The sequence below is a fragment of the Elephas maximus genome, chromosome 6 (assembly GCF_024166365.1).
Source record: "Elephas maximus indicus isolate mEleMax1 chromosome 6, mEleMax1 primary haplotype, whole genome shotgun sequence".
In the NCBI taxonomy this organism is placed as follows: Eukaryota; Metazoa; Chordata; class Mammalia; order Proboscidea; family Elephantidae; genus Elephas; species Elephas maximus.
The window spans coordinates 141,874,291-141,891,552 of NC_064824.1; the positions used below are offsets into that span (position 1 = coordinate 141,874,291).

Here is a 17,262-nt window from a genome sequence, read left to right on the forward strand (position 1 = left end):
GGAGTCTCCTGGGGAGGCCATGGGTAGCTGAGGTTAACCTGTGTGTCCAAAGACCCAGGACTGGAAGGCCTCCTGTGTGTCCAAGGACCCAGAACTGGAGGGTCTCCTGTGGCGGTCCTTGGGTAGCACGGGTGAACTTGTGTGTCCAAGGATCTGGGACACCACTCTGATTTCACAGGTAGGTGTGCAAGGACAAACACACCTATTTTAGGGGAGGAAGAGATGGAAAAACCTAAGTTCTCTAAGGTGTTTTTTCTGTGGAAATGTACTAAGTGACGGCATTTCTTCATCTATCTGAGACATGCTGATGAATGCACACAGACTGCCAGGCAGTGTGTCTCGCTTGGACCCCTGGCAGTTACACGCCCTGCATGAGCGCCCCTGCAGACCACTCACACTGCTTCCGGATGTACCCCTGGTTATACATCGCCTCCAGGAAAACGAAGTCGCTGAAGATGGAGCGCTCCAGCACAACGCCCTGTCCTGTGAAAAGAGGGAGACAGTAAAGAGCAGCAAGTAACACTGCGGCGCTGGAAACCAGTCATCTCATTCGAACAGACAGAAGCCCAGCTATTTATAACTCCATTACCACACCAAATACATTCAAAAGAACACAGATGCACTTATAGGTGGGAAATCATTTTCTATAATTTTTGCTTTTTGCCAATGTAATGTTCTGCTCCATTCAATCGGCTACAACGAAAGCATCCAGTTTGTCTAAAAAGTGGTATTTCAACCATATATTCCATACCCCAACAACCCCAACACGGTCACCCCCATCCCAGTCCCCCACAACTGCCTGGGTCAGATCACAGAGTCATCGTGACCCCACCTCCCCACACATCCCGCTCACAGACAAATCCCACTGGCTCTTTCTCCAGGCTGTACCTGGAATCCTGCCACCTCGCATGGCTTCCCGGTCACCTCCTCCAGGCCTCCTCACCTCTGGACAAGGCGACAGCCAGTAAAAGCCCCCCTGCACCCGCCCTCGCCCCTCATCTACTCCCCGTAACGGGAGAGTGACATTTTCAAAACAGACCGTGTTGCACGACTACAAAGTCCTCCCAGTGGCTCCCTACCTCCTTCACAGGAAACCCAAAGGCCCTGTGTGCCCCAGGCCCTCCCGTCTCACCCGCCACTTCCCGGCCTCATCTTTTCTCAGCCCACTCGCTGTGTCCAGTGACAAGGCCTCCCAACAGTCACGAAGGCCACCGAGGGCCCACCCTGCTCAGAGCACCACAGCCAGGTGCTCCCCACCAGTCTCCCCGCAGCCACCTTCGCGCAGACCTCCTCAGGGCTTAACAGGTACCCCAAGATGAATGCACCCCAGACACCCTATTCTGTGGTTGCCCCAGCTCCATGGCTGCCTCACTGGCTCTCCAGTCTCTCTCACGCCCTCATTCCTATGGAGTTCTGACACATTTCACCTACATGTCTACATTGGCAGCACAAAAATGCCACACAATCCATTAATCTCACTCCATTACATGACGACAAAATAATACGAAGTTACTTCTAACCGGAAGCAACAGTAACACAGATCTCAGGGAATTTATAGCCTTACTGGAACAGTGGAACCTGCACCACCATCAAACACATGAAGAAAGAGAAAGCTCTCCTTGGTGGCCATCTAGGATGCCAGGACAGGGTTCAAATGCAGAAGGTGCCCCAGCAGCTACTTCCCACTGATACTGAACCTGTGCTCAACAGGTGCTCCAAGGCGTCCGCGTACTGCAAGAGACGGCTGGTGTACAGCCAGGACTGCAGACGGTAGCTGTTGCCATCGTTGCTTTTCGGGTCATCATAAAATTTCTCCAAACTGCAGTTGCCGCTGAACTCTACGTCCAGTGGCTGCCCATCTCCTGTTGTACTGTCTGCATAATGTATTCCCGCTTCCGGAAAGTGCCTCAAACCTGAAGAGAGAGACCGTCAGACAAGATGGCACGTGGGTCCCTCACACCTGTAGATGACAAGCAGGGACTAGCAGAAGAGCACAGAGAGGCTGGCAGTCAGCCAAATTTCCGTCAGAACATCACTGCTGGTGCCGTTCACAGACCTGTGAGAGAGAGAAAGTGCAGACATGGACGGGGACATGTCTGAACACACGTGTAGCATGCACATGTGTGCTGAAGGCCCACAGGCAGCCAGTTCCACTGCATCCTTGTAGGAGTTTCTTGCCGAGGAGAGCTTCCCATAACCCAGGGAGGACCGTTCCACACAAGTGGGAGGAACTGCCTGTCAAACACTACAGAGCGCACCACAAACACCTGTACCACGAGGTAGGAGATGGGTGCCAGCTCCAGCTTTGCTACTAGCCAGCTGTGTGGCAACAGCTTCTAACCCATCTGTAAAATGAGCAACATGCTTGATTAAGTAGAGGGTCAGCGAAAAAGAGGAAGACGCTCAACGAAATGGACTGACACAGTGGCTGCAACAATGGGCTCAACCGTGACAATGATTGTGAGGATGGCGCAGGACCAGGCAGTGTTTTGTTCTATTGTACACGGGGTTGCTATGAGTTGGAACTCACTTGACAGCACCTAACAAAAACAACACCATCAAAATAAGCAATAATAGCAGCCCTGTCTATTTTAGGAAGGAGCTCTGGTGGCACCGGTTAAGTGTTCAGCTACTAACCAAAAGGTCGGTGGTTCGAACCCACCAGCCACTCCACAGGAGGAAGTTATGGCAGTCTGCTCTCGTAAAGATTACAGCCTTGGAAACCCTGTGGGGCACTTCTGCTCTGTCCCACAGGGTTGCTTTGAGCTGCAGTCAACTCAGCACCAGTAGGCTTGGGGTCTGTTCCATTTAGAGTTCACATCAGGCAGCCCATGGGAAAGCACGCCGCTCAGGCTGTCAAGATCAAACTCCAGTTCAGGAAGACAACCAGCATGGTTTTTATGTTTTAACTTCTAAATCTGAAAGGTTAGAAACAGCTTTTCCAATAAATACTTCAAACATTTTCAATACCCACCTTTGGGGCAATTCCACCTAATTAATATCAAATCAATATAAAACCGCGACAAGCAACCACACAGCAGTGAAAAGGCAGTCATTCTGCATGCGTGAGCTTACACCTACCTAGTCTCTCTGCTATTTCTTTTGCAAGCTTGCTTTTCCCAGAACAGATATTGCCATCCACGGTCACCAGTTTGCTATGCTCTGTCAGCTTCCTGCTTGTCTTATCGCCAAGTATGAACGCCAAAGGGCCAAACGGCAGCCTGCACCGTGCACCTGTATGAATTCCTCCCTGAAAAACATGACAGCAAGCAACAGCACAACGTGAGCACTGGGTCCCAGGTAGTGGTAGCAAGTGTTAGCTGACAGTACTAAACAACCCCTGGTGAGAAAAACACTAACACAGTATTGTTGTTAGGTGCCATCAGGTCGATGCCCACTCAGCACAGCCCTACGTACAGCAGGACGAAACACTGCCGGGTCCTGCGCCATCCTCACAATCGCTGCGATGCTTGAAACCATCGTTGCAGCCACTGTGTCAATCCATATCATTGGGGGTTTCTCTCTTTCGCTGACCCTCTACTTAAGGATCATGTCCTTCTCCAGGAACTGGTCCCTCCTGATAACATGTCCTAAGTAAGTGAGACAAAGTGTCACCATGCTTGCTTCTAAGGAGCACTCTAGCTATACTTCTTCCAAGACAGATTTGTTCATTCTTACAGCAGTCCATGGTATATTCAATATTCTTTACCAACACCATAATTCAAAGGTAGCAATTCTTTTTCAGTCTTCCTTATTCACATCCAGCTTTCGCATGCATAGGAGGTGACTGAAAATACCATGGCTTGGGTCAGGTGCACCTTAGTCCCTGTGATCCTTAAGACAGTGTGTCGACTTGGCTGGACCATGATTCTCAGTGGTTTGGTAGTTATGATGTAGTATGGCAGTCATAGAACAATATAATCACCTCCACGATGAGATATGGAAACCCTGGTGGCGTAGTAGTTAAGAGCTATGGATGCTAACCAAAAGGCTGGCAGTTCAAATCCACCACCCGGTGTTCCTTCAAAACTGTACGGGCCAGTTCTACTCTGTCCTGTCAGGTCGCTATAAGTCAGCATCAACTCGACAGTGACGTATTTTTTTTTATGATGAGATCTGACACAATGGGATCACTTCCATGATGGGCTCTGCTGTGAGTAGACAATCAGCTGAAAGGCAGCTTCCGTGGGGGTGTGGTCTGCATCCAATATTGGTGGATTTTCTGGCAAGGCTCGTGGGCTTTTGCTGGCTCTGGATCCTGGAGCTGGCTCCTGTTCATCTGACCTCCAGTTCTTGGAAGCTGAGCTAGCAGTCTGACTGCTGATCTCGGGATTCCTCAGGCTCCAAGGGCTGGATCTTGAGTTTGCTAGCTCCTGCAACTACATGAGTCGAGAGAAGCCTCCAGCCTGACCCAGGGAGTTGGGACTTTCCAGCCTCTACAACATCTGCGGGGGTCACTTCCTTGATATAAACCTTTCTCGCTCATTCTCTCTGCAGACATGTAGACAGATACAGATATTTTACCGGTTTTGCTTCTCCAGAGAATACCAGCCTACGACAGTCCACAAATTGAAATTTTTTCTTTTTAACACTTTAAAAAGGTCTTTTGCAGCAGATTTGCCAAATGCAATGCATCTTTTGATTTCTTGACTGCTGCTACCATGAGTGTTGATTACAGATCCAAGTAAAACGAAATCCTTGACAATTTCAATATTTTCTCCATTTATCACGATGTTGCTTACTTGTCGTTGTTAGGATCTTTGCTTTATGTTGAGATGTAATCCATACCGAAGGCTGTGGTCTTTGATCTTCCTTAGGAAGTGCTCCAAGCACTCTTCACTTTCAGCAAGCAAGGTTGTGTCATCTGCATAACACAGGTTGTTAACGAGTCTTCCTCCAACCTGATGCCCCGGTCTTCTTCATATAATCCCGCTCCTTGGATTATTTACTCAGCATACAGATTGAGAAAGTATGGTGAAAGGATACAACCCTGACACACACTTTTCCTGATTTTAAACCACGCAGTATCCCTTTGCTATGTTCAAATGACTGCCTCTTGGTCTATGTACAGGTTCCTCATGAGCACAATTAAGTGTTCTGGAATTCCCATTCTTCGCAATGTTATCCATAATTTGTTATGATCCACATAGCTGAATGCCTTTGCATAGTCAATAAAACACAGGTAACCATCTTTCTGGTATTCTCTGCTTTCAGCCAGCATCCATCAGACATCAGCATCGTATCCCTTGTCCGATGTCCTCTTCTAAATCTGGCCTGAGCTCCTGGCAGTTCCCTGTAGATATACTGCTGCAGCTGCTTTTGAATGATCTTTGGCAAAATTTTACTTACGTGTGATATTAACATATTTATGCTAGCATATGTCTACCATGCTGAAAATCAAACAAAACTGGATGAATGAAGGAAAGGAAGACAGGGAGAAAGGAGGTGGAGAGAGGGAGGAAGGGAATAAAAAGTGTTTCTCTACATCAGGGCTCCGTCCTGAGCTCGACTTAGCTCTCCCACTGACAATTAAACAGCTCCATTTAGATGTCCTGAAGGTACCTGAAGGTTGACAGATCCAAACCTGAAATTTAACACCTATTACGCCAACCCCCAAATCTGCTCTCCCTCACATGCTTCCAGTCCACTATCCACCAAGCAAAACAGAGCAAGTAAGAGTCACCTTTGATATCTTCCTCCTTCTCTCAACTCCACAATTGCTGACAAAATCCCACTGATGCTGAGTCTTCGACATCCCAAGCACAGCATCCCCCTCCCCCTGCACTGAGTCTGCAGTCTTGTCTAAAGTGAAAAACTGCCCCATGGCCTGCCTCCAGCCTCCCCAACAGACGCTCCACAACAACCTTCCCAAAACACATCTCAGCATGCCATTCCTGAGAATCCATAAATAGTTAGAAAAGAAAAAACACAATCAAAAGGCAAACAATTGAGAAAAGTCTTTTCAATACACGATGAAATAACCTTTATGTATACACAGGTCTTACAGAGCAATAACAAAAACAGTAAGAAACGCGCAACTGTCTTAGTTATCCAGTGCCGCTATAACAGAAATACCACAAGTGGATGACTTTAACAAACAAATTTATTTTCTCAAAATTTAGTAAGCTAGACGTCCGAATTCACAGTGCTGGCTCTAGGGGAAGGCTTTCTTTCTCCGTCACCTCTGGAGGAAAGTCCTTGTGTCTTTTGAGCTACCGCTTCTGGACATCTTCGTGTGGTTTCGCATCTCTCTTCCCCCGTCTCTGCTTCCTAGTTTGCTTGTTTAATCTCTTTTATACCTCAAAAGAGATTGACTCCAGATACACCCTACACCAATTCTGCCTCATTAACATAATAAAGGCAACCCATTCCCAAACAAGATTACAACCACAGGCACAGAGCTTAGGATTTACAACACATGTTTTGGGGAGGACACAATTCAATCCAAACAGCAACTTATTTAAAAAGTATTAAAAACAGCCAATAGCCATATGAAAAATGTACAACCTTGCTACAAAGAAAGAAAAAAAATGACTACTAACAAGGAGTGCTGCTAATCAAACGGTCTGCGTGTTGAACCAGCTGCTCCTCAGGAGAAAGATGTGGCAGTCTGCTTCCGTAAGGATTTATGGCCTTGGGAACCCTATGGGGCAGTTCTCTGTCCTACAGGGTCGCAGAATCGACTCAACAGCAGTGAGTTTGGCTTTTTTCTTTTTTTTTTTTTAAACAAAGAGCAAACACTTCTGTATGAAACTGGGAGAGATTTTATGTTTTTTAACAATAATGGGCAGAGTTGGGACTGGACAATAAGTTCCCTCATAAATTGCTAATTATGATGTAAGCCTGGAGGATCCTGGGATACTCAGTCAGGAATCTACGGAATACATATGGATCTATGCAAAGATTTAAGGGAGCCCAACTTTTTTTTTTTTTTTAACTGGCACAGTGGGAAACCCTGGTGGTGTAGTGGTTAAGTGCTACGGCTACTAACCAAAAGATTGGCAGTTTGAATCCACCAGGCGCTTCTTGGAAACTCTATAGGGCAGTTCTACTCTGTGTTATAGGGTTGCTATGAGTCGGAATCTATTTGACGGCAGTGGGTTTAGCGGCACAGTGGTTAAGAGTTGAGGCTGCTAACCAAAAAGTCAGCAGTTCAAATCCACCAGCTGCTCTTTGGAAGCCCTGAGGCAGTTCTACTCTGTCCTGTAGGGTTGCTACGAGTCAGAATTAACTCGACAGCAACGGGTTTGGGTTTTTTGGATGCAAAAATTTACCTACAAGGATGCTGAATGAAATGTGGTTTATGCATCAAAAATGTAAACAGAAACCCTTCATGTTCAATATCAGAGCAGTAATTTTAAAAAATAAAGGTATATTATGGAACACTCAAACCAGCTGCCATTGAGTCAACTCTGATTCATGGTGACCCCAAAAGTGTCAGAGTAGAACTATGCCCCAAAGGGTTTTCAATGGTTGATTTTTCGGAAATAGATTGCCAGGGTTTTCTTCCAAGGCACCTTTGGGTGGACTGGAATGAAGGCAGCCAAACGGGTTAATCATATGCACCACCCAGGGACTCTGCGGAATACTAACCACCCACTAAAAAGAATATAGGGTATTAAAGAGATTTGGCCACTGTTCTCTTTCTCCTTAAAATATTGTCTCCTTAAAATATTTGTTGCCGTTCAGGCACCTCTTCTCTGGTTCATGGCGACCCCATGTGTGCAGAGTAGAACTGCTCCTCAGGATTTTCAAGGTTGTGACCTTTCGGAAGCTGATCGGACATTTTAATGAGAATGTGACTCTTCTGTTCTCTATCCTTGGCTGATCAAAATCCTTAGCACAGAGGTCAAGTTCCTTTACCATTTGGTATCAATATGGCTCCAGCCACAAGCCAACACTCAGCAAGAAAGACTTTTCCAAATGTTTCCAGCGACAGTGCTTTTGTTTCTTTTGTTCCTTTCACGTGAAGTATCATCCCAGCATTCTCTGCCACAGGTACTCCTCCTAATCCCTCCAAATGGAACCCAAATGCGTTCTCTTCTGTTTTTGCACAGTATTGAACTCCAACTTCTAGCAGGGACTGACCCTCAATTGGCGCTTAATAGAAATGCTACAAGAACCAACCACTGCATGAGAGCAATGCCCCCAGCCTCTTCTGGGTTCATGCCACATCTGCTCGGACGTCTAGAGCAACAACTGCACTGGGGTACAGCATCTCCAAGCTGGTCTCCCCAACGAGGGCAGACAGGTGACCAATCCACCCCCGATCCCCAGCGCTCTGCTTGGAGCTGAGAGTAAACGGTCTGAAGCTCGCGGCCCCTCTCGGGACCCGGCAGCACCCGCCCGGAGCCCCGAGGAGAAAAGGAAGGGCCGCGCCGAGGAAGGTCTGGCCAGGACCCCGGCCCGCCGCCCCCGCTGCCGCCCCTCACCATGCGCGGGGCGCCCGCCGCGAGGCCGCGCGCCGACACGGACACGGGCGCCAGTCTCAGGAGCCTCAAGGCCATGGCGAGGCGGTAGGCACAGGATCAAGGGCCAGAGAGGACGCGGGCGCGGCGGGGTCCTCTCCTGCTGACGGCGCGCTCTCGTGACGTCACCGGGGGGTGCCCGCGCGGCGCCTGTCGGGAACCCTCTGGGCGGTGCGGCGGGCTGCGGGGAGGAAGAAGGGGCGAGGAGCGGGGCCACTCTTCAGGCCCGTGTCCCCGCCCGGGGTCACCCTTCCCGGTCCCATCTCCCGCCCCCGGGGTCGTCCTCCTAAGTCCCGTCTCCGCTCCGGAGGTCAACCTCCCAGCTCCCGCCTCTCCGCCCGGGGGCCGCCCCCCCAGCTTCCACCTCCCCGCCCGGAGGCCGCCCCCCCAGCTCCCACCTCCCCGCCCGGAGGCCGCCCCCGGGGTCGTCCTCCTAAGTCCTGTCTCGGCTCCGGAGGTCAACCTCCCGGGCCCCGCCTCCCCGCCTGGGGGCCGCCCCCCCCAGCTCCCGCCTCCCCGCCCGGGGGCCACCCCCTCCAGCTCCCACCTCTCCCCCGGGGGCCACCACCCTAGCTCCCACCTCCCCGCCGGGGGCCACCCCCCCAGCTCCCACCTCTCCCCCGGGGGCCGCCCCCCAGCTCCCGCCTCCCCGCCTGGAGATCAACCGCCCAGCTCCCGCCTCCCCGCCCGGAGGCCACCCACCCAGCTTCTGCCTCCCCGCCCGGGGTCACCCTTCCCGGTTCCATCTCCCGCCCCGGGGGTCGTCCTAAGTCCCGTCTCCGCTCCGGAGGTCAACCTCTCAGCTCCCGCCTCCCCGCCCGGGGGCCACGCCCCTACCTCCCGCCTCCCCGCCCGGGGGCCGCCCCCCAGCTCCCACCTCCCCCCTGGGGCCGCCCGCCCAGTTTCCACCTCCCCGCCCGGAGGCCACCTCCTCACCTCCCGCCTCCCCGCCCGGGGGCCGCCCCCCCAGCTCCCACCTCCCCGACCGGAGGTAATCTCCCAGCTCCCGCTTCCCTGCCCGGGGTCCACACCCAGGTTCCATCTCCCTGTCTCTGGGTCACCCTCCCAGGTTCCACCTCCCTGCTGGGGGTCGTCCTCCCAGGTGCCACCTGCGTGCCCCGGGTCGCCGTCCCAGGTCTCTTCTCCCTGTCTTGGGGTCACCACCTGCTCAAGATTTCTGAGCCTCATTGCTGTATGCCGGCCAGTAGTTAGAACAGGAAGGGGGCGCAGAAGACCTTACAGATGTGGGCACGGCCTGATGTGCAGGGGAATAGGAAAGATTTCCAAGGTTCATCTTTACCAATGACCAGAGAATCCACCAAACCTTTGCAAGTAGATAAGTTTTGTCTACCTTGTCCTAAGAATCCTCATGGAGATGCAAAATATTACTAAAACTAAATAACATTTTAAAAAACTTTAAAAAGCATGGTATAGTATTCAGTATGGGATATGAAAACTGGGCAAACCTTTTCCAGAGTCTCGGCTCTCAGCTCCTCAAGGTTAGCACTAAACCTGTTGCCATCAAGTCGATTCCATCTCACGGCGACCCTATAGGACAGAGCAGAACTGCCCCATAGGGTTTCTGAGGCTGTAATCTTTACCAAAAGTCTCCCACGGAGCAGCTAGTGGGTTCAAACTGCCTGACTTTCAGTTAGCAGCTGAGCACTTAACAACTGAACCACCAGGGCTCCTTAAGGTTAGCACTTGGGGTACTTTACTATGACATTTCTCTCGTGCAACATTTGCCATTTTAAAAGGTCTTCAGAATGCTCATTTCTCCAGGGTATTTTTCCACTTAAATTTTCTTGCATTTAACTTTCACTTGGCTTTCAAGTTTTCAGAATTGTGGACATATAAACAAAATGGAAATGCAGTTGTAAAAACTACATAAGTCCTTTTCAATCGTCTCAAACTTTAATTGTATATGAGAAGCCCTGCTCTCAGAAGTGGAGATTCCTGCTCTTTAGACGCATCCAAACTCCCTGAGGGACTGACATATTGGGCTGAGGGCCGTGGGGACCATGGTCTTGGGGAACAACTAGCTCAATTGCCATAACAGAGTTTATAAAGAAAATGTTCTACATTCTACTTTGGTGAGTAGCGTATGGGATCTTAAAAGCTTGTCAGTGACTATCTAAGAGACTCCACTGGTCTCACCCCATCAGGAGCAAGGGAGGATGAAGAAAACCAAAGACACAAGGGAAAGATTAGTCCAAATGACTAATGGACCAAAAGTACTACAGCCTCCACCAGACTGAGTCCAGCACAACAAGATGGTGCCTGGCTACCACCACCAACTGCCCTGACACAGATCGCAATACAGGGTCCCAGACAGAGCTGGAAAAAAATGTAGAAAAAAAATTCTAACACACACACACAGAAAACTGGGTTTACTGGTTGGACAGAGACTACAGAAACCCCAATACTATGGTCCCTGGACACCCTTTTAGCTCAGTAATGAAGTCACTCCTGAGGCTCATCCTTCAGCCCAAGACTAAACAGGCCTATAAAACAAAATGAGACTAAGTGGGCACACCAGCCCAGGGGCAAGGACAAGAAGGCAAGAGGGGACAGGAAAGCTGGTAATGGGAAACCTAAGGTTGAAAGGGGGAGTGTTGACAATCAATGTCACAAAATAAAAAGTGTACTGATTGCTTAATGAGAAGCTTGTTTGTTTTGTAAACCGTCATCTAAAGTACAATTTAAAAAAAAAAATTTGACAACTTCCCCTCCCCCCCAAAAATAGAGATTCCTGGTCCTTAACAGCAGAGGGTCTCACCCAGTAGGTCTAGAGTGGGCCCTGAGATCTGTTTCTGACACAAATGATCCACACTGAGAGAAGTTTGGTACTAGACACTAATTTCCTGAGAGCAGGGACCACGTCCATTCCTTCACCGCTTTATCACATCCTATACAAACAACTTGAGCTCATAGACATACATGCCACACTTCACCCAACAGCAGAGAAGTGTACATTCTTTTTCAATGCACATGGAACATTTTCCAGAATAGACCACGTCTAGGTCACAAAGCAACCTTCATTAAAATCCAAAACATTGAAATAGTACAAAGCATTCTCTCTGATCACAGCACCATAGAAGTAGAAATCAGTAATAGGAAGATCAAGGAAAGAAAATCAAATACATGGAAACTGAGTAACACCTTGCTTAAAAAGCAATTAGGTGGAGGGGGGCCAAGATGGCTGACTAGGTAAACGCTACCTCGGATCCCTCTTGCAACAAAGACTCAGAAAAACTAGTGAATCAATCACATACATGACAATCTACGAACCCTGAACAACAAACACATATTTAAAGAGTTGACCTGAGTGACAGAGACGGAGAACGAACAACTACGGGGAAGCAGCGACTGTTTTCGGAGCCTGGAGCCAGCGTCCCAGTCAGGTAACCTTGGCGCCGGGCTTAGGATTGGGCGCAGGGGAGCTGAACACAACATCTTGTGACGGCGCAAACACAGAGCACAGCCCTACCCCCCTGAACTGACCCCGGGAGGGGGCCCAGCCGGTCTGCGCGGGCGGCGTGGCGACGCGGCTGGTGGTAGGAGAAGTCCCTGGGAGGCAGTGACTGGTTTTGGACCTGGGAGTGCAGCGTCCCAGCCGGGGAACCTTGGCGCTGGGCTTTGGATTGGGCACAGGGGAGCTGAGCACGGCATCCGGTCACGGCGCAAACATGGGGCGCCTCCCTACTCCCCTGAACTAACCCCGGGAGGGGGCCCAGCCAGTCCGTAGAGGTGGCGCGGCGACGCGGCTGGTGGGACGAGAAGTCCCCAGGAGGCAGCGACTGATTTTGGAGCAGAGAGTGCAGCGTCCCAGCAGGGGAACCTTGACGCTGGGCTTTGGACTGGCAGCGGAGGATCTGACCGCGGCTTCAGTGGGCCAGACTCTGGGGGGCAATCTCCACACAGCCAGCACACATAGGCGACACGCCCCTTGGGAATCTCAGATAAAATAGTCATCCCAAGCAAGATAAGCAACTTTGGCTATATTCGGGGGTGCTACTCTCTGCTGTTTTTCTGAACCCTCCCCTCCCCTTCCCAGGCGGCTTCATTAACATTGGAATTTCCTGAGCCAGAGGGAGAATGACTCTGGCTCCGTGGCTTTGCTTTTCCCCCTTTTTATTTTTTTGGTCTTTTCCTAACCCATTCTTCCGACCTGAAAGAAGCAACCACAAAAAACCCAGGGACCAAAAATCCTTCCCTAATTGGACTAAAAACACAGAACCAGCTCCAGCCAAGCATATATGATCCAAATCTCGGACTTTCATCCTTATAGGGAACAAGGTGGCTGTTACAATGCAAAGGCAGTTCTGATAGGGATCTGACTGCATTTTTTTTTTAGCAGATTTACTGGAAAAACAAGTTTCCCAGGTCTGATATCTCTGCTTATTCAACAGAGCCCTAACTGACCCACAACAGGGAACTGAGGGCTGAAGCTCCCCCCAGACCACCTAGCCTCTTGCCTTAGGGGTCTAAGGAGGGTGACACCTACCAATCAGTAGAGGTACTTGCATTGGGGGCCTAAGGTACAGCTGCAGAGCCCTCCCACCAAGGTGCTTTAGGAATAGAGATACACCTACCTCACTGACACTTGGGGGAAGCCTGTCAGCATCCTGCCCCCCTGGAGTGTGAACCCCAGCTGCTAACAGAATCTGATGCACACAACTATCACCACTACTTCTCGAGGTGGATAGGTGTTAGGGTGCAGCACACACTTGATGACCCAAAATCAGATTCTACTCAAGCATAGTGAATAGACTCAGGCATCTATATCTGGCAACAGCCCAAACCAGCTGATAATAGGTCATAAGTAAGTCAAGGGCTACAACGAACAAGATAGCACAGTCTAGTAGCCCATCCACGTATATTGAAAGAAAACAAAACAAGATAAGACTCAGTGAGCAATTTATATATTAAAAAAATTTTTTTTTTTTAATATTTAGTGATGGCTCGGAGACAGCAGTCGATATCAAACCACATAAAGAAGCAGACCATGACAGCTTCTACAACCCCCCAAACAAAAGAATCAAAATCTTTCCCAAATGAAGATACAATCCTGGAATTATCAGATACAGAATATAAAAAACTGATTTACAGAATGCTTCAAGACATCAGGGATGACCTCAGAAATGGAATAAGGCAAACTGCACAAAAAGCCAAGGAACACACTAATAAAACAGTTAAAGAACTCAAAAAGATTATTCAAGAACATACTGGAAAAATTAATAAGTTGCGAGAATCCATAGAGAGACAGCATGTAGAAATCCAAAAGATTAACAATAAAATTACAGAATTAGACAACGCAATAGGAAGTCAGAGGAGCAGACTCGAGCAATTAGAATGCAGACTGGGAAATCTGGAGGACCAGGGAATTAACACCAACATAGCTGAAAAAAAATCAGATAAAAGAATTAAAAAAAAATGAAGAAACCCTAAGAATCATGTGGGACTCTATCAAGAAGGATAACTTGCGTGTGATTGGAGTCCCAGAAGAGGGAGGGAGGACAGAAAACACAGAGAGAATAGTTGAAGATCTGCTGACAGAAAACTTCCCTGACATCATGAAAGATGAAAGGATACCTATCCAAGATGCTCATCGAACCCCATTTAAGATTGATCCAAAAAGAAAATCACCAAGACATATTATCATCAAACTTGCCAAAACCAAAGATAAAGAGAAAATTTTAAAAGCAGCCAGGGATAAAAGAAAGGTCTCCTTCAAGGGAGAATCAATAAGAATAAGTTCAGACTACTCAGCAGAAACCATGCAGGCAAGAAGGCAATGGGATGACATATACAGAGCACTGAAGGAGAAAAACTGCCAGCCAAGGATCATATATCCAGCAAAACTCTCTCTGAAATATGAAGGCGAAATTAAGACATTTACTGATAAACACAAGCTTAGAGAATTTGCAAAAACCAAACCAAAGCTACAAGAAATACTAAAGGAAATTGTTTGGTCAGAAAACCAATAATATCAGATACCAGCACAACACAGGTCACAGAACTGAACACCCTGATATCAACTCAAATAGGGAAATCCCAAAAACAAATTAAGATTAATTAAAAAAAAACACTCAAAACAGGGAATCATTGAAGTCAATACGTAAAAGATCACAATAATCAAAAAGAGGGACTAAATACAGGTGGCATACAACTGCCATATGGAGAGTGATACAAGGCGATATAGGACAATACAAGTTAGGTTTTTACTTAGAAAAATAGGGGTAAATATTAAGGTAACCACAAAGAGGTATAACAACTCCATAACTCAAAATAAAAACCAAGAAAAACGTAACGACTCAACAAACATAAAGTCAAATACTATGAAAATGAGGATCTCACAATTTACAAAGAAAAACATCTCAGCACAAAAAAGTAAGTGGAAAAATGAAATTGTCAACAACACACATAAAAAGGCATCAAAATGACAACACTAAATACTTTCTTATACATAATTACGCTGAATGTAAATGGACTAAATGCACCAATAAAGACACAGAGAGTCTCGGACTGGATAAAGAAACACTATCCGTCTATGTGCTGCCTACAAGAGACACACCTTAGACTTAGAGACACAAACAAACTAAAACTCAAAGGATGGGAAAAAATATATCAAGTCAACAACAAGCAAAAAAGAAGAGGAGTAGCAATATTAATTTCTGACAAAATAGACTTTAAACTTAAATCCACCACAAAGGATAAAGAAGGACACTACATAATGATAAAAGGGACAATTGACCAGGAAGATATAACCATATTAAATATTTATGCACCCAATGACAGGGCTGCAAGATACATAAATCAAATTTTAACAGAACTGAAAAGTCAGATAGACACCTCCACAATTACAGTAGGAGACTTCAACACACCACTTTTGGAGAAGGACAGGACATCCAGTAAGAAGCTCAATAGAGACACGGAAGACCTAATTACAACAATCAACCAACTTGAGTTCATTGACTTATACAGAACTCTCCACCCAACTGCTGCAAAGTATACTTTTTTTTCTAGCACACATGGAACATTCTCTAGAATAGACCACATATTACGTCATAAAACAAACCTTTGCAGAATCCAAAACATCGAAATATTACAAAGCATCTTCTCAGACCACAAGGCCATAAAAGTGGAAATCAATAACAGAAAAACTAGGGAAAAGAAATCAAATACTTGGAAACTGAACAATACCCTCATGAAAAAAGACTGGGTTATAGAAGACATCAAGGAGGGAATAAGGAAATTCATAGAATGCAATGAGAATGAAAATACTTCCTATCAAAACCTCTGGGACACAGCAAAAGCAGTGCTCAGAGGCCAATTTATATCGGTAAATGCACACATACAAAAAGAAGAAAGAGCCAAAATCAGAGAACTGTCCCTACAACTTGAACAAATAGAAAGGGAGCAACAAAAGAATCCATCAGGCACCAGAAGAAAACAAATAATAAAAATTAGAGCTGAACTGAATGAATTAGAGAACAGAAAAACAATTGAAAGAATTAACAAAGCCGAAAGCTGGTTCTTTGAAAAAATTAACAAAATTGATAAACCATTGGCTAGACTGACTAAAGAAATACAGGAAAGGAAACAAATAACCCGAATAAGAAACGAGAAGGGCCACATCACAAAAGACCCAACTGAAATTAAAAGAATCATATCAGATTATTACGAAAAATTGTACTCTAACAAATTTGAAAACCTAGAAGAAATGGATGAATTCCTGGAAAAACACTACCTACCTAAACTAACACAATCAGAAGTAGAACAACTATAGACCCATAACAAAAAAAGAGATTGAAACGGTAATCAAAAAACTCCCAACAAAAAAAAGCCCTGGCCCGGATGGCTTCACTGCAGAGTTCTACCAAACTTTCAGAGAAGAGTTAACACCACTACTACTAAAGGTATTTCAAAACATAGAAAATGACGGAATACTACCTGACTCATTCTATGAAGCCACCATCTCCCTGATACCAAAACCAGGTAAAGACATCATAAAAAAAGAAAATTACACACCTATATCCCTCATGAACTTAGATGCAAAAATCCTCAACAAAATTCTAGCCAATAGAATTCAACAACATATCAAAAAAATAATTCACCACGACCAAGTGGGATTTATACCAGGTATGCGAGGCTGGTTTAATATCAGAAAAACCATTAATGTAATCCACCATATAAATAAAACAAAAGACAAAAACCACATGATCTTATCAATTGATGCAGAAAAGGCATTTGACAAAGTCCAACACCCATTTATGATAAAACTCTCACCAAAATAGGAATTAAAGGAAAATTCCTCAACATAATAAAGGGCATCTAGACAAAGCCAACAGCCAACATCACTCTAAATGGAGAGGAGCCTGAAAGCATTTCCCTTGAGAACGGGAAGCAGACAAGGATGCCCTTTATTACCGCTCTTACTCAACATTGTGCTAGAAGTCCTAACCAGAGCAATTAGGCTAGACAAAAAAATAAAGGGCATCCAGATTGGCAAAGAGGAAGTAAAATTATCTCTATTTGCAGTTGACATGATCTTATACACAGAAAACCCTAAGGAATCCTCCAGAAAACTACTGAAACTAATAGAAGAGTTTGGCAGAGTCTCAGGTTATAAGATAAACATACAAAAATCACTTGGATTCCTCTACATCAACAAAAAGAACATCAAAGAGGAAATCACCAAATCAATACCATTCACAGTAGCCCCCAAGAAGATAAAATACTTAGGAATAAATCTTACCAAGGGTGTAAAAGACCTATACAAGAAAACTAC

At 46.7% G+C, this 17,262-nt stretch overlaps 1 protein-coding gene across 3 annotated transcripts in view; it reads right to left on the reverse strand.

Annotated features, from left to right (window-relative positions):
* The window catches only part of NDUFA10 (NADH:ubiquinone oxidoreductase subunit A10), a 54,323-nt gene extending 45,065 nt beyond the window's left edge, over positions 1 to 9,258 (reverse strand). For 2 of the 3 annotated variants that reach the window (XM_049888599.1, XM_049888596.1), the window contains exons 1-5: positions 9,171 to 9,258; positions 8,433 to 8,649; positions 3,082 to 3,250; positions 1,698 to 1,913; positions 397 to 483 (exon numbers count right to left, since the gene is read on the reverse strand). In XM_049888599.1, coding sequence (XP_049744556.1) covers positions 397 to 483; positions 1,698 to 1,913; positions 3,082 to 3,250; positions 8,433 to 8,507 — 547 coding nt within the window. In that variant the 5' untranslated portion in view covers positions 8,508 to 8,649; positions 9,171 to 9,258. Of the gene's footprint in view, positions 1 to 396; positions 484 to 1,697; positions 1,914 to 3,081; positions 3,251 to 8,432; positions 8,650 to 8,866; positions 8,949 to 9,170 lie in introns of those variants that run through there. The other variant, XM_049888598.1, reaches the window with a different exon arrangement.
* Positions 9,259 to 17,262: the final 8,004 nt, after the last annotated feature.